The sequence below is a fragment of the Archocentrus centrarchus genome, chromosome 12, assembly GCF_007364275.1.
Source record: "Archocentrus centrarchus isolate MPI-CPG fArcCen1 chromosome 12, fArcCen1, whole genome shotgun sequence".
In the NCBI taxonomy this organism is placed as follows: domain Eukaryota; kingdom Metazoa; phylum Chordata; class Actinopteri; order Cichliformes; family Cichlidae; genus Archocentrus; species Archocentrus centrarchus.
In genome coordinates this window covers 20,559,279-20,580,870 of record NC_044357.1, presented here as the reverse complement: position 1 = coordinate 20,580,870, position 21,592 = coordinate 20,559,279, and the positions used below count along the sequence as shown (strand labels likewise).

The window sequence follows — 21,592 nt, the reverse complement described above, 5'->3', positions numbered from 1 at the left end:
TTTAAAGCCTATTTAAATTTGTTTTTATTTTCTTATTTCCTTATTTTATTTCCTTTTTTCACATTTATCAAATTTTTTCTATCATACGGAGGAATGGTCTTCACATTAGAAACATAGCAATGGATTAAGGTGGATAAATACTGTAATAAAAATAGTCAAGAACTGACTGATTAAATGCTAATCAACTTTACTTTAATCACTAAACTATAAAAATATGCCCTGATTGATTCCATTATCAATATTTAGGAATGCCTCAGACACATTTCATTTAATTGAAACAGTGACATCATAAAATAACAAAGTTATTGAATGCCAAGAAGCAAAATATATCAGTTTGTCCTTCCAGTGGCAGCACAGTGAAAACAGTCTCAACAGCTTGGAAAAATAAAAGCTGACTGAACTTCTTTAAATTTTTGAAGACATTTCACCTCTGATCTAAGAGGCTTGTGCCAGATATTTAAAACCCTAGTGTGGGTTGTCCCCTTTGGGGGTGGTTGTTGACCCACTATTAATTATGTGCCTCATCACATTAACCAATGTGTGAAAAATGGCGTGGGTCATTACCACCAGTGGTTTCGGGTGAATCCACTGTGACATCTTTTCCCACGGTATCATGTGGCCTATCGAGGTCAGCCGAAGTAAGGTGTGATTGGGGGTTGAGGTGCCGGGGAAAGGCTCTCAAGACTGCATTGTGGGTGTCTGACAGCTGGTGTCGTAAGCCACCACCTCTGTGCTGATGGCCGTTCAAAGTGGACGTAGATGACTTCTTTTACTCCTCTTTCAAACCATCTGTTTTCCCAGTCCAAAATGTGAACATTGGCATCTTCAGAAGAGGGTCTTTAGGTGCAGATGTACAGCTGAGTTCTGTCCCGTCAGGTTGGCTCTTCTATGTCTGTGTGTTTCTGGAATGGCTGTTTCGTTTATCCGATGTAGAGGTCTGAGCATTCCTCACCGCACTATGTTGCTTAGCTTGTGCTTGGGAGGTTTGTCCTTGGGATGAACCAGTTTTTGTCTTAGAGTCTGGCTGGGTCTGAAGCACACTGGAATGCTACATAACCTGCTACATAAGGGATGACTGTTGTTCTGTTTGTCATTTTCTCCTTAGTCTTTCTCCTTAGTTGGTGTCTGACCTTATTTCTTTTGCATCTTTGCTGATTTGATGAAGGTCCAGTTGGGATAACTACATGTTTTAAGAGCTTTCTTTATGTGTGTGTGTTCCTTTTGTTTCCCTTCTGCCTTAGAGGGAATGCTTTCTGCCCGGTGTTGACGGGTTCTGATCAGCCCAAGTTTCTGCTCCAGTAGGTAGTGGGAATCAAAGAGTAGGTACTGGTCTGTGTATGTGGGCTTCCAGTAAACTTCAATGTTGAGGCTTCCATCTTCCTTAATGAGCACAGCACCATCCATGAATGGTAAACTATTATCGTCTTGGTATCCTCCCTTTGAACTTTCTGTTTTTATCCACTGAGTTGATGTGGCGAGTGAAGGTTCCTACTGTATGTACTTCTTGGGTTTTGATTTTGATCCAGGTGTTATCCACATATCTGTCCCAGTGGCTAGGTGGTTCTTTGAAGGCTCCAAAAGCTTTACTTTATGTAAAAGTTGGCTACACTGGATGACACTGGTAAGCCCATGGCATATACTTGCTTTTGTATGTAGAAATCCTTGTTGTATTTGAAATATGTGATAGTAAGGCAGAGGTCTAACAGTGTGCAAATCTCAGTGGGGTAAAGCTGGTTCTGTTGTGTAAGGAGTCATCTGGATTCAGCGGAGGTTTGTGGACCTCGTTGGTGAAATCAGTCCAGTCGTTGTCTTTTCTCAAGCTCTTGAGAAGACCGTGACCTGGATGACTGAGAGCCTACACAGACATGGAGTCGAAATAAGTTTCTGGATGAGATTGATAAGCTGTGTGTTTTTATTAAGGAAAATCATATAAATTAAATAAAAAAGCGAGAGTAAAAAAGGATTACAGAGACTTTAGATACAGTCTTATTGCACTGCTGTCAGCAGTAGCATTGGTACTAAACTAAACTATAATAAAAAATACATAGTTACTAGAATTGATGTAGAAAACTAGACCATACATTCCCTTGAAACCCCAATTTTTGTCATTTCTGTTACTTCTTATATTTTTTATTTATTTATTTATTCTTTAAGGTTTTGTAAACAATTCCCTATTAACATTTTGCTCTTGCCTGTGAAAGATATTATTCGGTCAGGCACTCAGTCAACTGCAAATACCAGCCTACAACTTCTTGTACTGAATACACAGACTCGCAGAAAATGCAATACAACAAAGCAGTCAGTTTTCAAAATGAGTTATGGATCATGGCCCAGTTCTTCTGTGCTGGAATGTGCAATTTTCCTCTGTATTAAAACAGTAAGTAAAGTATTTGAATGTTTAGTTATTTCAAAATAAATTACTTGTGTTTTTTAACTGTACTCAGACCCTGCCAAGGTACTAAAAATGCCCCAGGAAACATACCTCCCCACAGGTATGGGTGGTGTGGTCTTCTGCCCAGTGATAGCTCAGCCTCCGCTGCTCCGTGTGGATTGGATAAAGGATGGAGAACCACTCGACCTGTCTTTGGTAATGAGAATAATAATTTCCACATTACTGCACATTTCCCATAATAATGGCCAGCCTTCACTGTGTCCTTAAAAATTTCTGTCCCCTATTTTGTGCACCCAGCACTAGTCTATTGATTCCTGATACTGCAAAACCTCACAGGGAAACACTGGTTGGAACAATTTGTTTTCTTTTAAGTACAGAGTGTACAATTTATTCAAAACTGCTGTAAGCTTTATCGATAGCTGTTAGCATTTACTATATTTATTCACTATTTATTTATGTATTTAGCATTTTAAAAGCACATTTCCTCTGTTGACTCATCAAAATATACTCAGTTTCTCAGGTCTAAGGCCATTCAATTACATACATTTTAATAGAGTGGGGTAATTTGTTCAGTCTTAAAAGCTTTGAAAGCCATCCCAAAGGCATTTCTTACTGCCCCTTGTGCTCTAATCTTTTTCAATTTTTTTCCACTTTCACTTCAATCTACTGCTCATCTCATCTCATTGGATAAATGGGTGCAGGAACCATTATAGATGAGGAGAAGGGAGTAGGACATCCTGACATTTTTTCTTAGCCTTTGTTCTTTTGTAAAAAATCATATAGTCATACTTGCACATGTTTTATATATATATATATATATATATATATATATATATATATATATATATATATATATATATATATATATATATATATATATATATATATATATATATATATATATATATAAAACAAAGTAAGAGCTTCTGTCCCCTGGAAGCAGCTTTTAAAATCAAATCATTTCCATTAATTTGGTGTGCAAAAGATCCACTCACTTCCTTTTTCTCCTCAACTTCACACATCGAGTTGACCCCCTCCTCAATGCTTTATGTCTGAGCTATGGACATGTCAGCAGATGAGATGCACCACAGGAAATGCAATAGATTCCTGCAGTGTGAGACACAGGCGCTGAAGTCAGGCTGTTATTCTGCCAATTATTCCAATTCTACTATGGATGTCACAAGCTCTCATACCCACAGTAATACTTTCTCACAGCCTCATTCTGGGGGGGTGGGGGTGGGGTGGGGGGGGTTTGACTTCATTAAACTGAGTGGCAACCTTTTGCACAGTCAAAGCTAAACACAAGCCTTCCAACTGTGGCTTAATGGAACAAAAAATGACTCAAAGCTTTGCAGACCATTTCTGTTATGTGTGTTTGGACTGACCTTAAAGGGGAAAACTGAAAAAAAAAAAAAATTCTTTTCTAATCAGACAAAGACACCAGCACCCTATCTTTTCTCATTTATTGTAAATATTGTCTTGCAAAAGCTGTGCCACAATTAAATTATGCACGCTTATACGCTTATAGAAATTTGGATGTGATCTACATAGTGGGGACTATAGGATTGTGGCAAGCAAATATTAAAAACTTTACTTCTGTAAATCCTTCACACATATCTGAAAGGCGCATATGTCGCTTGCTTGGTTACAGATTTTCTACTATTTAGCTATTTGAGCATCTTGCCTATTGCTTGCATAAAATATGTTTTTTTTACATTTATGTTATGTATTATTCAACATTGTGTGTCCTAGTTCCTTTTAGTCTTTTGCTGTCAGAGTGCTGTAAGAATTGTGCATTTCTCTCAGTATCCAGGATGGACCTTGACATCAGATGGCTCTTTGTTCATGGCCACTGTCAATGATGATGCAGCAGGCATGTACAGGTGTACCCCATACAACAGCTATGGCACCATGGGTACATCTGGGCGAACTAGTGTAATTCTACAGGTTAGTGTGCAGTCCAGGCCACCTGGGTCCTGGGTCACCAGAGAGATACTGTGTATTACACGAAGCCACTGTAATGATTAATGTAAGGCAGATTACATTTCACACACCACAAATACCAGTTTTGTTGTTCAGATATGACCTATAAACTCATCAAATCTGCCACTGAATCTGTCCTTCTAGTATGACTGCGCTGTCTGTTGCAATACCATGAGGTTTTTTTTTTTTTTTAATTAGCCACAACTGAATCTGTCACAGTGAATTAAAAACTTTAAGAGAAACGACATTTTATTGACCTTTTTACTACGATGTGAGTCCTCTGACATTAATAGAAGTCAACTCAGAGTAACTACAATGGTGGCACTATTGGGGAGTTAATTGTGTGGCTAATCCTTTTGTTATTAAGATAATCTTGTCCAAAGCGGCAGTAATCCAGTCTTAAAATCCATTGTTGGCATTGCCGCAGTCTTCTTAATTCAGCTATATTGTTTTGGCAATTCACAGGACCCCCCATCATTCAGCATCACTCCGGAGAAGGAGTACAAAGTGGAGGCTGGTAGAACCCTGCGTATCCCCTGTCAAGGAAATGTGGATCCAACAATTAAAATGACCTGGAGCAAGGTAAATTACCCACTATGGGTTATTTAAAAAGCAAGCTGTCCTGTTTTATTCATGTCACTGCAAATGCTTACAAGGATCTTCATTTCATGCTGTTTACTCAGAAATCAGACTCAGACACACAATTTTAAATACAGTATGAGTCAATGCTTACACAGGACAGATAGAGTGCATATGATGCAGTCTTTATGTATTTAAACAGATACATTTCCAGTTATGGTTTTCCTGATGCACTTTTCTAAATGAATATAGACAATATTTTTCACGCTTTCCACCCTACATCCCTTTGACTCACGGTGACTCATCCTGCACTTAGGGATGTATACATAAATTTATCCAGTCAAACATGTTGAGGGGTGACTGCCTAACCCCTCCCATCGTATAAATCTGCACTTGACCTTAGCTTGTGGGTAGTAGTAGCTGGCGGAGCTGTATCATGTAGGAGGCATGTGTTTTGATTGCAGTTGGCAAAAATTTTGTTTAGGTTTCCAAAGGACAGCGTTCGAGGTCTAATTTATTCATTTCTAGTTGATCCTCCTCCTCCTCATCATCTAAGGACATGGATAAAGGAGGCGTGGATGGATACAAACAGTCATGCACAGCTCTATGGTACAGTATGTTACGCTGTAGGCGCTTAACGTGCCATCTTCTTAGTTATCTGAAGAATTTGAGCATATTCCCTGTATAATAATATCTTACACACATATTCCGGTTCATTTGAAAATAAGTCACATTACAGAAATAAGAGATGCTCTTGCTGCCGTTTGACTAAGTCTAAGAAGTAACGAGACCAAATGATGATGAGTTCAGCCAGAAGCAAAATCAGTGTTTTTCCTCGTGAGAGATTGAGACCAGTCAGCACTTGAAAGAGCAACTTTATCACCACTTTTTATTATGAAATCAGCCACTTAAATAAAAAAAAAAAACCAGGACCTCAAATCCACACTTGCAGAAACAGGGACAGGAATCAGACGGTTATATAACAAAGTTGATGTGCATATTGTAAAATTTACTAACTCAGATTTAGCGTAAATCTACTCTTTAATCTCCGTTGTTATTGCATTTCAAATCCAGTCACCTGGAGTATAGATGGTGGACTGTATATAACATGGATAGATTCAGTAATATCACCCAACAGATTTGTGTATGTCTTAATTTGAAGCTTTGATTTAAGCATTTTGGCTGTTGCAATCATTTTTGAAAACCAGGCACTGTAAATAGGGCATGAATCTCAGTCGGGGATCCTGCAGGCTTACATGCTAGCCAATTAAATATTATATCAATACATCACACCCTGCATTATCAACTGGGGAAATTATGGTTCAGCAGCGGTACAGTAGCGTGTTGGCAGTCTGTTTGACCGAGTGTCAGAAACACAGAATGCAGCCACCGTCTGTATTTTTCATACTGTATTTTTTTTATATTTGATTTTTTTTTTCCACACTTCTTCCATTCCTGTTAACCAATCACCATTGAACCGACACACGTCATCCACATCCAGCAACGTGCAGTTGAGATTTTGGAGTACTGCATGGGAGCAGTTTTGAAGTGGTTGAAATCCCCTGCCTGTAGGCTCTCCATAGGCAAATACCTCTGCAAGCAGACACGACTTCAATAGCATAAATTAAACCTTACTCTAAATGGGACGTAGCCACCCTGATGTCACTCAACCTGTTTGTGAAGTCTGTTTTGAACCCTTAATTTGATCTTTCACCATCTTAATTTCTTTCAAGCTAGATATCAAAAGCAAGGAGTGGATCTGAATGAGAAACCAAGGGTGTTCCAACATCATACCCAACTTTATCATTCCCCTGCTCCCCCACTGGCCATTAAAAAAATTGCAGGTTTTAGGCAGTTCTGCATTAGCTTTTCAGACCCAGAGGGACACCTTCATCTTTTATTTACAGTGTGTTGTAATAATGTAAAAAAAAAAAAAAACAGAAATTCTTGTGAAATACATTTCTTGATTTGTGTCTGATTTGTAATCTGTTTGTCCTAATAAGTTTGTGAACATACTGAAAGTTATAAGATTTTTCTGTCCATCCATGCTATATGTATGCTTGATTTAGACCAATGCAGAGATTTCTTCCATGTGTGAATGGTCTTGGTGTTTTCAATAGGTCGATGTGGCTCGTCGCATTTCCTACTCCGTAGAAGCCAATGGCTCTTTGCTTCTGCAGCCTCTCATCAAGGACCACCAGGGGGTGTGGGAGTGCAGCGCTTCTAATCGTGTAGCCTCAGTAAAGACCAGTACACAAGTATTTGTCCTGGGTGAGTCCTATCTAACAATACCTTAACCACACAGTGATTACATGAGCTGTGTACATTTTTAGTTTTTACTTTCCCAAATTATTTTCTGTATACCTGTGTAAACCTCCATTAAACGCAGCACAGGCCAGATGCCTGTGCCTCCACTCCGCCTCCGATGGATAAATGTGGTACACAGAGAGATGGCCTCTAAACTCCAGGTAGTTGAAGTGCTGGCTGATTTCCACCAACACCTCTCCATTCCCTCCATTACAGGAACCAGTCCCCATGCGGCTACCTCTCTGTCCGTGTCTCCAGGGGTGAAGCAGGCCAACATATCCTGGGAGGCAGGCTTTGATGGAGGATCAGCACAGACATTTTCAGTTTGGTGGGTGTAAAGCCACCCACTTTCTTTTCGGGCAGTAACCATGGCAGCCATCGACAGCAGTGCTATCACTCTATTGATCTCCAGAATGAGGAGTTCATTTATCTGTTATCACTTGTTGGCAGCTACAATAAAAAACGCTGTTACAGAGCATAACTTCATAATGCAGTGGCCATGCTAGCTACAATAGAAGGCTACTGACAAAAGAGAGGATAATCTGCCTACATTTTCTTTTTCCCTGTGAATCAGCACTTTTGTACTGATGAATCATAGATGAATGAATTTTGTTTTAGATATGCTTCTGAGGTGATTTAGAGGATAAAAAAAGAACCTTAAATTGCTGGAACTTGGACAAAAACAACCAGAATTACACTGATAGGAATCATGAGGATGAGCACAGTGTAAAAGAAAAAGTTCAATAATATTGCATGAGTAAAAATTAAATTCACAAATTAAATAGAAAACTATATTTAGGGAGCTGGGTCAGTGTTATAGTACGGAGCACATAAATAAAACTAAACTACTTAAAAAAATACAAAAATAGATCAGCCATTCCGGATTAACACTCTCCCAGGTCTTGGCTGCAGCTGGCTTTGATAGCCTCTGGTCACAGCGTGTCTTGCTGTGGCCACAGGTTAAGTGAGAAAAGCAAGATGGAGATCACCTTAACTTTATGAAGTTCATGATATAAGGATATTAGGGTAGAATGTGAACTATATCTGCATTTGTTCAAATGATGTCTAAAATAGATTAAAATATGTTCTTTTGTTGCACTTTGTGGCATCTGGCAAAAGAATTTTTAATAGTCATGCAGATGTGTTGCAGCTCTTTGGGCAGATATTCACAAGAACAGATTTTTTTTTTTTTATTGCTCTTAGAAATGGAACTAGTCATCTCTTGCAATTTGCGTAATAAAACTCGAACTGCTTAATGCAGGACAGAGTAATATGAAGGTATCTAAGTTAAATTCAGTGTATACTTGAATATCAAAAGAGACAGTCACCAGAACCATGTTAATGTTACCAGTATCATTGATGCCACTTCACTGGAGTCAAAAGCATTATCTTCCAAAAACAAAAAAAAAAGAAAGAAAAAGTTCCCTTTCTGAGAATGATATTAATATTTTCAGTGCAGTTTTGAATAGGTGAATAGGTTTTTTTTTAGCCTTAGGGTCAGGTAATTTTCTCTAGAGAAAAAAAACGTGTGGAACCTCAGCTCTGGTAGAAACATAAAAATCATTATAATTGGAGTTGCAAGCTCTCCGTGCAATAGCACAGGATACATTAGTGCCATCTCTACCACACATTCTGGAGCTGATGACGAATATGAATGTTTAACCCCTTAACTGGCAGCAAAAAAAATCACCTGAAACAACTACATAACACCCTCTGGTTATTATTGGCTCTGAACAACCCATTTCATAGCCTATTAACCGGCTGCGTCTGGTCCGCGGGCCGAATGAAGTGCATTTATATGGCAGGCTAGACCCGCCCATTTTGACTGACACCTCATTCGGCCAATCATGTTAAGAAATGGGTTTCCCAGAGCCAATAATACTCAGAGGGCATCACGTAGCTTTGTCAGGTGATTTGGTGCAGCCAGTTACATGATTGGCCGAATAACGTGTCAATAAAAATGGGAGGGTCTAGCCTGCCATATAAAAGGGACTACAAACGGCCCGTCACCGGGCCCTTGCCAGTTAAGGGGTTAATGAAACCTACTTTTCTGTCATGTTTCATAAAATCAGACTTCCAGAATTCCCCGCTCCTCTTTTGTTCTCACTCCTTTTCTCTCTGTCTCTCTTCCTCTGCAGGGTGAAAAAGATTTTAGCAAGTGATGATGATGGGAAGCGAGACTGGTTCTCTGTGCCCGTCCCCCCCTCCTCTGGCAGCAGGTTTCAGGTGACAGGCCTGTCTCCTTCCACCGATTACCAGTTCAGTATCCTGTCGCAGAATAAAATGGGAACCGGCCCCTTCAGTGACATCGCCACCGCACGGACGTTGGGTCAGTATCATCCCCCTGGTTTTATCTAAATCTGTCTATGGAGCCGCAATTTCGAAGGCTGATCTTATTTTGTGCCAAAATAAGATCAGCCTGATTCATTGAGCTCCAAAGCTAACGAATCTATTATCAGATGTTTGTATTCCTCCTCACTTTCAGCTGCAGCTAATTAAGGTTAATTCTGCCCAAAGGCCAAAAGCAAACTTTAGCTGTTGTGTGATAAATATGCTAGTCAGTGCTCAGTCGCAATAATAATGTTCTTGCAGTTCAACTAACTTTCTCTGTGTTTGGAGAAGTCTGTAAGATACTCCATCAGCTGGTCTAATCCCCAGCACAAACCTAAACTTAGTTTTCAGCCATGAATTTCAATGCACAGCAGATGAGCCCTAATGGGTTCAGCCCATGGATTCCAACATCTTTCATATTTCCAGAGCAGTCCAATAACCTTTTTGTTAGTTTGCATATATTTGGGAGGCAAATATAGAAATTAGCTGTACTTTTTTCTTGTGTGTTGTTTCTCATCTCTCCATCACTACCTTTAGACATAGACTTAAAACGGCAAACAAACACAAAACAAAAATTTTGCACATTCTACTCTTAGTGACCTCGTTTAAGTTTTCCTGTAGTGTCACGAACTGGAAAAAATACAAAGTGCCGTGAAATCTTATTTACCCACTTCCTGATTTCTTATTTTGTTTGCATATTTGTCACAGTTGCATGATTGAGATTTTAATGTTAGACAAAAATAACATGAGCACATACAAAATGCAGTTTTTATTCGTTTACAGGGGAAAAAGCTATCCAAACCTATCTGGCCCTGTGTGAAAAAGTAATCACCCTCTAAATCTAATACATGGTCGTACCACTCTTGGCAGCGAGAACTGTAATCAAGCATTTGCCATAACTGCCGATGTTCAGCAAGCTCTCAAGACAGTTAATTCATGAGTCATGAAGGGGTTAATTACTTTTTCACTGTTTGGTCATGTATGTTGTCATGACAATGCATGCAAGAATACATTGTGATTAAGAGAACATTCATACATTAAGGCTTACTAACTTGAGTTCAGTTTGGTGACATAGACTTCTTTTTGTTACCACTGATACGCATCTGTAACTGCTGTGACACATAAAACCTGGATTTTTAAGTGATTGTGAAGGTTGGATGGTTGCATATTTAATAGCTGATTAGTCACTCTAACAACTCAGCCTTCAATGTTATTTCTATAACATATAAAAGCTAACACATTATTGAGTTGAGTAGAATATTAGTCAAAAAACCACTATGGTTATAAAGGAAAGTCCAACTATAGTTCTTTGCATAATAATGCCAATCACAGAAAGTGACAGTATTCTCAGTGATTTATATTTATTATGATTTTAGCGTTTCTTGTTCCTGGTTTTTACTTAGCCGTTTGCTTTTGAATTGATATGGTGAATAAAGTCACTAAGGCTCATATGCACCCCATTAAGATCTACTGAGACCTGTAATTATGTATTCTAGAACTTGCACTTCCAGGGGATTTGTGCCACCTAAAGATTCAGCTGCCAGGAGGCTGAGGGGCAGCACTGGTGGCTGGCAGTATTTTCCACAGGGCTGTACTGTTTTTTGACTTTAAACTAATAATATCCCCATCAGTCTATACTAAATACTGCTACGACACAAAACTGAGTTAATAAACACATTATATAAAGCTTAGCATGTTAGCACTGTCAGAGCATGTTAGTATTTATCTCAAAGCACTGCTGTGCCTAAATACAGAGAGCTGTCAGCATGGCTGTCACTCTTTGTCATGTTTAACCTTTTTTTCTTTTTCTTCATTTTTTCAGCAGTGGGCCATATGTTCTGAGGTATTTTGTGTGATTTATAGCTCTCTGGTGTCATTAAAAAAAAAAAAAATTCAAGATTTTGCTTGGGGCAAAAATGCAGCATTTATATACCCAATGGCACTACTTTTTTTTTCTTAATAATAGAATGGAAAGTAAATTCAAATTTGTTTAGTCTGATGCCCCGGCTGAGTGAAGGCCAGGGCAGTGGATGGTGCAGTCTGTGGAAATCTTGTTAAATGCCGATTTGTTTTTTGTTTTGGTTTTTTCACTTGAAACATTTTATCATTCTGGTCAGAGAAAATATATCTGTGAGACATCTGAGAGATCATGGAAATTCCTTTGAAGGTTAAATCCATTGGATAGTAAGTAAAAAAAAGAAAAAAAAATAGATTTTTATTTTTAAAACGTTTGTTTTGATAGCCAATAAATTAATAAATAAACTGAGGCTCCACTCTGGTGAAACAAGCTTCCTGATGATGTTAGTTTCTCCTTGTTAAACATTCATCACATCAGTTAATTATTACCAATATGAAAGGTAACTTCCATCCATAAAGATGCTATCTCAGCGGTTTCAGGAGGGATGTGCCTTGTGAAAATTTTAATGCTGCACAGATGGATGGGTGGATGGATAGATGGATGGACTGATTGCTTATTGCCTTGAATTTACCAAACTTCATAAAGATGACTCTATATTTCCTGTTTGTCAGACTGCAAAAGACTAATGTCAACCTCACTTTTATTCCACTCACATTCTGAAGATTGAGCATCAGGGGCTTTAGCAATTTCCTCTGGTGTAATTTAATTTTTCCACCAGAACATATCAAGCTGATCGACTGAAGCTCTTTCTCATTCTCTCTGCATCAGATCCTCCACCAAGGAGAAATAAACTAAAGCCCCCTGCGTCGCTGTTAGCTAATCAGGGTTCAGCAGGTGTTGTTCTGCAATGGTCCCTTCCTGAAGCTCAGCACCCTCCCATCACTGGCTTTGTTCTCCAGTCCCGCACCGAACAAGGGGAGTGGTTTAATTTGGATGAGGACATCAGTGCCAACAGCAGCGAGATAGTGGTTCCGGGTCTGCACAAGGTAACAAGCCAGACGTGCCGCTCCCTGCGAGCCTAATCAGTCCATACTGCCTGTTGAATGCCTTTGAGATTTTTGTCTAGGCTACACTGCCTTGGTTTTACTTTTTCAGACTTTCAATTATGCACACTTCGTGGCAGTCATCACTTTTCAGTCATATTTCAATCTGCGTGCGCTGCCTTTTTCTTTTTTCCTCCCCAGTCTGTTTCATCCTCCTTTTTTCCTCTCCTGTATGGGCCTACATGAATTCAAATGAACGTCATTAGCATTGCAAGCACAGTCCGGTGTTGACAAAGTGTGGTTTCATCCTCTGTCCTCCCCACTGTGTGTGTGTGTTTGCATGTGTTTGTATGTGTTTGTGTGTGCGCGGATGCTGGTCTCAGGACTGTGTCTACGAGCTGCGGCTGCTATCTCGACGTGGGGACTTGCTGAGCGAGCCCAGTCCATCAGTCAATGTCTCCACCGTGGGTAGGTTTGGTGCGCAACCCTGCTCGCTTCACATTTGTGTCCCACCCTGTGTTTGAACTCATCCTACTCCCTTAGTCTACTTGTCTAACTCTTTTTCTCTCTTTTTACATTTCTTATCCCAACCCTCTGTTCCCAGCATTAGACTAAAATTAGAGCAGGGCCTCAGGGAAAGCTGTCCATTAGAAGCCTGAATGATAGAAATGGCTCCACTAATAACTTCTCAAAAGAGTTAGTGATTGAATTTGCACTTTTCTTATTATTGTGTGAATATGGCATGAATGTTACATTAGATAGAGTACAGAGACATCAAACAGAGGGATCTACAACCCCTAATGGTGTGGGACCATCAGCACTAAAAAAAGGGTCCTGTTGATTAACACAGCTCTGCTGATAACCTCAGTTTTACATCTGACTGAGTTATGTAAAATAAGTTGATGAAGATCATCATTATCAGTGATGTAGACTGGTGATTAAATCTACTTAACACCAAATTCCATAGTGAAGTTTTAATAATGTAGAATGTAAATTCATTGTTTTAGTATTATTCTGTTGTTGCTGTTCTCATGTTTGTGTTAACCCCATTATCAAGCAAATATTTAGTTTATCCTATATTTTTATATATATATTTTAAATAGTTATGACCAGACAAGTCTTTGTTTATCAGTGTGTACTACTCTTAAACGTATGTCACAGGTATGGAGGTCTACCCCTCCACATCCCGACTCCTGGAGTTCGTCCCAGAGCCATTACTGGCCGGTGTCCTGGGTGGGGTCGGCTTCATGTTCTTGGCCCTGGTCTTGCTGCTGGGGTCCGCCTGTGTCATCAGCCGCAAGAGGAACCAGCGTCGCAGAAAGAAGAAAGATGGTAAAATGCTCCTCACTCCAGAGACTCGGCAGACACTCACTTTGATGAACTGCATCGTGAATATCATCATTTATTCAATAAAATATTGAAAGCGCTTTCTATCCATTATATAAATCATAGCCCACTGCATGGATTTGGCGCTCCTCCTGTCCACCCCTTCGTCCGTTCAGTTGTAAAAGTTATTGATGTCATTTACATTACTTGCTAATTAGGGTAATTTCTCATTAGTGGCTGATAAATGTAAGTGTAATTAACTTTTTGGACAAGCCTGGGTGCCTTGGGACCTGTAATGGGCTCTTATTAGGGTTGATTATGTTTTTACTTCTTGGTCAGTGTGGTTGTATCCTACTGAGTCAGATACCATCTTGCCCCTCTCCCTCCCTTTCAGAGCCCCCAACTGCCATCTATAAATGTTCCCCATCAATGTAAGTACCCCTTTATCATTTCATTATAATACCTCCCATTGACCTTTCTCTCCGCTTTCCTTTAAGTGTGCTGAAAATGCCAGCACTTCAGTTATTTTCTATTGCATATCTTTGTTTCCTTCCTCATCCTCATCTATTGCTGCTGCTGCTGCTGCTGCTGCTGTTTTGGTCTCTGTCTATATCTCTCCCGCCCCCTCTTTCACTTTCACTCAGTCTTATTTTCTCGGCCTCTATTTCTCTTCCTCTCACACCTCCAGTTTTTCTTACAATTTTCTTCTGTCACCCCTCCCTCCCCCTCCTTTTTCTCTCTCTCCCTCACAGAAAGACTTCAGGCACCGGCACTCCAGACAGTGTGCTGAAGAAAAGCCTACTTCCAGCCAGCTCCCACTATCCCACATCTTCCTATACCACCACCTCCTCCTCTTTGCAGACAGACTGTTCCTCATTTAGCACTGAGAATAATAATCAGAGGAAGCATCTCATGTCCAAGTACAGCAGAGACAGCCTTACTAAGACAACCGCTTCTCTAATTTCTCCTTCAATTGAGATGATCTCTAGAGGTCCAGATGGGCGATTCACACTCCCACCATATGACACTGAGACTCTGAGTATTCACAGCAAGAAAAGTGTAAGGTATGACCAACACTCTAAAGTTCGAAGGTCTGTGTCACTGCACTCAGAGAGGGAAGACAGGAAAGAACTTCCATTTGTGCTTTCTGTTGATCTCCCACCTTGCAAGAAGTCAAGTTATGAGGTCTTTCCTGATCACAGCAGCTTGTACTCTAACAGTAGTTTGGCCACCATTTATCATCACGACAGAGAAATAACTCCTGTATTTCCAGTGCTTCCACATATCCGATCTAGCCTCGGTCAGCCATCTACAACTGCGAGCAGTCTGGTGCTTCAAATGGAACATGAGAGGGAGAGGGGGAATCTGCACCGCTGCCTGAAACTGGCTAAGGAGAGGGAGGAACTAGAGAGGGAGCTGCAGTGGTACACGCTAGAAAGAAACTCCACAAATCGGGAGCAATCAGACTTGAAGAGGAGGGAAAATGGTGGTGATGAGCTTGTATGGGAATATAAGAGCAGCACCTTGCCACACAGATGCCCCCCAGGCAGCAAGGAGAACCGCTGTCTGTCACCAAGCTTTTTATCATCATCTTCTGCCTACTGGGAAACGCATCCTCTTGTTTCGCCTCCCACTCTGATCCAATCCAGGACCCGTCTCAGTGCATCATCACCTGCAACTCCTTCACATTTAAAGTCCGGCAACCGTCATTCTTCTCAGTTTTTTCCCAAACAGACCGCCTTCCAATCTGAGGAGGCAGGCAGTTTTTCGAAAGACAGATTAACTCTCCCACATCTTCCCCTAAAGCACCAGAGACATGAAAGAGTAGGGGCAGCACCAGAAAGCTATAATGATTCACCACAATCCACAGGCCTAGATATGCAAACAAATGATTCATGTTCTGAGGCACAGAGACAGAACAATCTTAGTCATGGCAGCCTTTCAACATTGTCTTTCTACAGCAATAAATACACTGAAAGATCTAATTCAGCTCTTGATGCAGTGCCAGACTCTTCAAAAGTGGAGGTAGTGCTCCCCAAGCGCACTGATGAAGATTTGTGTGTTGAGATGAGTGTGGATGAGCCAGAGTATGAGGCGTGTGTTATGCAGCCTACAAAGCCCATGCTGCACCAACGAATTGCATCTCATGTACAACAAGGGCACTCACTGACCCGCAGAGGCTGGCACGATGATGTGAGGAGGAGCACAAGCTTTAACTGCCAGGCCCCTGTTTCTGTGCAGGATATTTTCAGGGTCCCAGATTGCCCACAACCTTTAGAACCAGAAATATGGAAAGGTGTGAGCCAAGGCTCTAAAATATCACTGTCCAAGCAGCGAAGTCAGAGCCTAGACTTGAGACGGCAGAAGGAAAGCGATTTCCTGACTCCAGATGCGTGGATAGAGTCTCTTAGCCAAGAAAACATCTCTGCTGCATCATCCTGTCCTCCAGACTCTCTGTTCCAGAAACCTCAGAGTTCTGCTCCTAGAAAGATTTCCAGATCTCCTGCAAATGATCCTTCTGCTACCCAATATGCCACCTATTTACCTCCTGCTGTGGACTCTAAATTTTCAATGAGTCATCCAGAGAGGCTCATAACAAATCATGATGTGCCTTGTCACTACAAGCCAAGAAGAGAGGCCGGCCTTTTACCCCATGCTGCCACAATGCCAGGGGACTACCAGGAGGCCATGAAAGAGGCAGGAGGTTACTTGGAGTCTGTGAAAGGAGCCACTATATGCTTGCTACCCAACACCGATACTCAAGAGGCATTGGAATTGGAAGCAGAAGGCTACGATGGAGTGCCACAGTCTGGCAGCAACTACAGCAGTTATGCCAGCAGTGGGCGAGGAAGCATGGAGCCCAGTAATGGGCGCCTTTCCATGTGTCACCTTTCCCCAACCCTCATGAGCTCACCTGAGACTATAGAGGACACCCAGGGGAACACAGAGGACATGCAAAATCCACAGATGGAACCAAGCCAAAGGTATTAAGCCATAATGAATAAAGGAAATTATGTTTTATAGAACAAAATGTAGGGGCTTACATTTACAGCTCAAATCAACCCTGTGTGGTCGATACAAGGCTTTCAAGGTGAGCCTAATACACAATTCTCATACACAATTTAATGTAATTTATAGAAAGAAATAGAAAAAGCACAGCGTGCTTTCAGATTACAGTAATAGGCTGTATAATCACTATTATGAATATTTGAGAAAACCAAACTTTAGAGCAGAGTTTTTATTTAAAAAAAAATTTTACAAGTTAAAAAAAAAGTTTTAAAAAAGTACTTTTTGTTTAAATACTTTGTGTGAACTCTGTCAAGGTGCAAGGGTGTCTGATTATGTTTGTATATTGTGTTAGGTTTTGAAATACATCAAAAAAATAATCTATTTGAATAAAATCAAGAACAAACATTGATATATTGCTTAGAGAATATTAGGCAGAGGTAGAAGGAGATTATAGAGAGTTTCTTTGTTCTACAGGAAAGCATTTAATTGCTGTTTAACAAAAAATAGTAATAAAGTATATTGGAAGATGTCTGAATAAATATTTGCAAATACCTTCAGCTTTGTCTGTTCAGTCTGACAAAGTATGAAGCAAATGTGAAACAGTTTATTCTTCACTCAGAGATCTCTCACTTGAAGTGAAGCTCATAGTGCTTTTCCATTTGTAGACAGTCATGAGTGTGTGTGAGTGTGCATTAAACATCCCTTGTTTTGTGACCTCTCCAGGAGAAAGGTCTCTGTAGATGAGAACTACGAGTGGGATGCTACTGATTTCTGCTCACAGCCTGCTGACCACGATGGTAAACATTTTTCTTTTCTTTTTGTGCAAAAATGGGTGAAAAACTCCATAAATCTGTCTGTTGAAAATCATTGAGCAATTTGTATGATTGTTCCGTGGTTCATGATCCTCAAATCAATAGAAAAATCCACACCATTTAACCTGTGGGAATGTAATCCTCCTCATGCACAGTAAGGGCAGAGACAATATGCAGATTGTTTCTGCTTAAGTGTGTAATGACAATGGAACATTTGCTCTCCAGCAGTTCAGATTGTGAGTTGTCTAACTGAACATCAGTAACCATAAATTCAAATGGTAAATGGACTGGTTCTTATGTAGTGCTTTTCTACTCTACATGAGCACTCAAAGACCCATTCACACACACATTTACACAAGCACGTTCTACATTGAAGTGCTTTCTATCTAACATTCACACACACAATCACACTCCGATGAATGCATCAGGAGCAACTCGGGGTTCAGTATCTTATCCAATGATACTTTGGCATACAGAGTGAAGCAGTCAGGGATTAAACCACCGACCTTCTGATTAGTAGATGACCTGATCTACCTCCTAAGCCACAGCCACCCAAATGACAATGACTTGTTCCAATGAGTCTTTAATGATATCAGAAAGTAGACTGGAAATACTACATGGATATACACACATGAGACATAACATTATGACCACTGACAGGAGAAGTGAATAACACTGATTATGTCTTCACCATGGCACCAGTTAGTGGGTGGGATATATTGGGGAGCAAGTGAACATTTTGTCCTCTAATTTGATGTGTTAGAATCAGGAAAACTGGGTAAGCGTAAGGATCTGCAATTGGGAGCATCTATCAAAAGTGGTCCAAGGAAGTACCAGTGGTGAACTATATGGTCATGGGTGGCCAAGTCTCACTAATGCACGTGGGGAGCGAAGGATAGCCCATGTGGTCCGATCCAACAGACGCGCTACTGAAGCTCAAATTGCCAAAAAAGAAAGATTAATTGGACCATGGAGCAATGGAAGAAGGTGGCCTAGTCTGATGAACTGTGTTTTCTTGTACATCACGTGGATGGCTGGGTGCAAGTGGGTTGCTTACCTGGGGAACACCTGGCATGAGGGTGCACTATGGGAAGAAGGCAAGCCTGTTCTGCTGGAAAACTGTGGGTCCTGCCATCCATGTTGATGTTGCTTTGACACGTACCACCTACCTGTTGTTGCATTGTTGCAGATCACGTACATCCTTTCATGGAAACGGTATTCCCGGATTGCTCTGACCTCTTTCGGCACGATAATGCACCCTGTCACAAAGCAAAAATGGTTCAGGATTGGTTTGAGGAGCACAACAACAAGTTTGAGGTGTTGACTTGAATTGACCCAGATCTCAATCTAATCGAGCATCTTTGGGATGTGTTGGACCAACAAGTCCAATCCACGTAGGCCTCACCTCGCAACTAATGGGGCTTAATTCAGTTCAGTTCAATTTTATTTATATAGCACCAAATTACAACAAACAAACAGTCACCTCAAAGTGCTTAAAAAGCACTTAAAGGATCTGTTACTAACATCTTGGTGCCAGATACCACAGCACACCTTTAGGGATTTAGTGGAGTCCATGCCTCAACAGGTCAGGGCTGTTTTGGCAGCAAAAGAGGGATCGACACAATATTAGGCAGGTGGTCATAATGCTATACCAGATAAGTGTATATCACTGCTGAATATAAACTTTAATTTAAATATATAGTACCAGTCAAAAGTTTGATTTAAATTTAAATTCATTACTTTGTAGTGGCAGTGTGGCATACTTGTCCATGGTAGATTTCTAGACATTTCTAGAACTCTTAGCACATTTTTATTTGATCTGGGGATATTTGTGATTATATATTGCACAGACAAATTAAGAGAAACTTCAGACGTTTTCAATATTTAGCTCTGGTGAATTCACTTGAAAGCTAACCTGCTGTCAGAAGCCAGTATTTAATATCCAACCCTTAGCCCATGAGAGTTTCACATCTCTGGGTGTTCAAGATATAAGGGACAAACCTACAGGGTACAGAAATTTAATGAAATGAAATCTGTGGTAAAATGTCAGGAAACTCACAGATACTATAATTCCTCAATTTCTTTTTACCTACAGGCCTGCTTCCTTCGTTACATCTACCGAAGCCTGATCCGCGCTGCAGCCTACCCAGCATGCAGTTCTCCACTAAGGCACTGAAAAATTGCAGTCAGGTTTCTCTGCTCCCGGGGCATCAAAGCAGCTGCTCTGCTGAGCCAGAACCAGACACTGTGCTGTTCTGACAGTGCCAGCCTTCGGCACGTCTCACCTGGTGTGTCCTTTCACTTACTAACTCACATCAATGTCGACAAAAAGTGCAAGTGGCAGAATGTGAGCTTTTGTGTGATCAATTTTAGTCCCCCTTTCAACCTCCCCAAAACAGGGGGGGGCAAGTACAGAACTGCTTTTTAGTTTGAGTATCCTTTTTGTTAAACTTCAACTGAAAACAATTATTTTCAGCACACACAGATCTCAGTAAAAGTAGTAGAGCCATAAAACCGTCTCTACCTTCATGCAACGCTTTTAAACTTTGTTTCACTTTGTGACCCATAACTATCATCCTTTTGACATTTTCTTTTGAGACTGTCTGCCAATCCGCCAATATCAAAGCTTTTCACTGGGTTGATGGATTCACCGTGTTTTCTTGTGTACTTTGATATGCATTCATCATCCAAAGATGACTCAGTAGCCAAACAAAAGACGAAACGATCTCGTTCATTATCAAGTTGCTGGTTCATTCTGTGATTGAGTTTTAGATAGTATCCATCACCTCTGAGTTTAACAGAAGAGATGTTACTGAAATGTCTCTAAGTAATCAAGATTACTAAAATACAAAAGGTTATTGTGCTGCACTGATACAGTGTAACCATCTTTCTAGAATTGTAATTTCCCCGCAGGGATAGTTTTTACTAAAAGAAGCTTTTTTTTTTTTTTAGAATCCCAAACATCTACTCAGCGTAATGAAAGGCTTCCTCACCACGCTGTCTCCTTGTTCAGTGCAGCAAGACCATTAATTATCTTCAGTAATTGAAGAGGGTCATGTTACCTAAGATCACATTTCTTCTAGTTTATTTTTTATGGTCATAAAAGAAAATTAGCCTTATTAAATTTTGTTGCCTAATTTACCAAAGGTCACTTTACTGGCTAATCAATGTTGTTTTTTTTTTTTGTTTTTTTTCTCCTCTCAGCAACATGTGCTTAAAAACACTTGGGAGGTAGGAGTGCGTCAGAAAAGTGGCACCAGTTGAATCCTTTACTTGTCAGAGGGTATTTTCACACATGCAGTCAAATAGTGTATTAATGATCTCACCTTGCAAAACTCACTTGTGTGAATTTGTTTTGGAGAAAAGCCAAAATCTAACTCCACGATCATTACAAGTTATATTTACAGAGGGAAACTAAATTTGTGTAGTTCTTTATGGTGTTTATTAGATGGAGATTGTAATTTTTAATAAGTTAAAAAGAGAAAACTTTAGTTAGGGGTGCAATTAAGAATAGAAAGTTGTGAAAGAGTCTGGACTGGTGTTGTATAAGTCTGTAAAGCACTACAACACATAAAGTTTAATCAAATGTTATTAAGCCAAACTTTTTGATATTATGCTGTTTTCAGCGCACACTATTTTTTAACCCAAATGCGACCACTCACAATCCCGTTCCTACTATCCATTTCATATTTTGTTTCATATTAGACTTTCTAAAACACTGACTCACACATTTGTCGCTGACCGTTTGGCTCAGAGGCATTTTTAGCCATACAGCGGGTAAGCTAAAGGATGCTGTAGAGTAGGGAGAAACAGAACACTAAACACTAAAAATCCTGATACTGAAAGGAATTTGCAGCCTGGATCTGCAGAAGGGCACTCAACTAGGGAGTGATGTGCATTTTTATACTGATGACTTCTGTGTTAGTCATTTGTTCAGCCCAGCAAGAATGAC

At 40.2% G+C, this 21,592-nt stretch overlaps 2 protein-coding genes across 2 annotated transcripts in view; both read left to right on the top strand.

Moving 5' to 3' along the window:
* Positions 1–14,609, top strand: part of LOC115789568 (protein turtle homolog A-like) — a 43,276-nt gene extending 28,667 nt beyond the window's left edge. Inside the window, exons 8-17 of the mRNA XM_030743041.1 lie at positions 2,445–2,587; positions 4,199–4,339; positions 4,841–4,957; positions 7,075–7,225; positions 7,478–7,589; positions 9,400–9,590; positions 12,279–12,496; positions 12,877–12,961; positions 13,655–13,825; positions 14,572–14,609. Of these exons, the coding sequence (XP_030598901.1) occupies positions 2,445–2,587; positions 4,199–4,339; positions 4,841–4,957; positions 7,075–7,225; positions 7,478–7,589; positions 9,400–9,590; positions 12,279–12,496; positions 12,877–12,961; positions 13,655–13,825; positions 14,572–14,609 (1,367 nt within the window). The remainder of the gene's footprint in view (positions 1–2,444; positions 2,588–4,198; positions 4,340–4,840; positions 4,958–7,074; positions 7,226–7,477; positions 7,590–9,399; positions 9,591–12,278; positions 12,497–12,876; positions 12,962–13,654; positions 13,826–14,571) is intronic.
* A 273-nt stretch (positions 14,610–14,882) lies between these two features.
* LOC115789569 (uncharacterized) lies at positions 14,883–20,417 on the top strand. The gene is made up of 3 exons (XM_030743042.1): positions 14,883–16,803; positions 17,552–17,625; positions 19,736–20,417. Exons 1-3 carry the CDS (start codon positions 15,158–15,160, stop codon positions 19,897–19,899), a joined length of 1,884 nt encoding a protein of 627 aa, XP_030598902.1. The 5' UTR covers positions 14,883–15,157; the 3' UTR covers positions 19,900–20,417.
* The last annotated feature ends 1,175 nt before the right edge of the window (positions 20,418–21,592 follow it).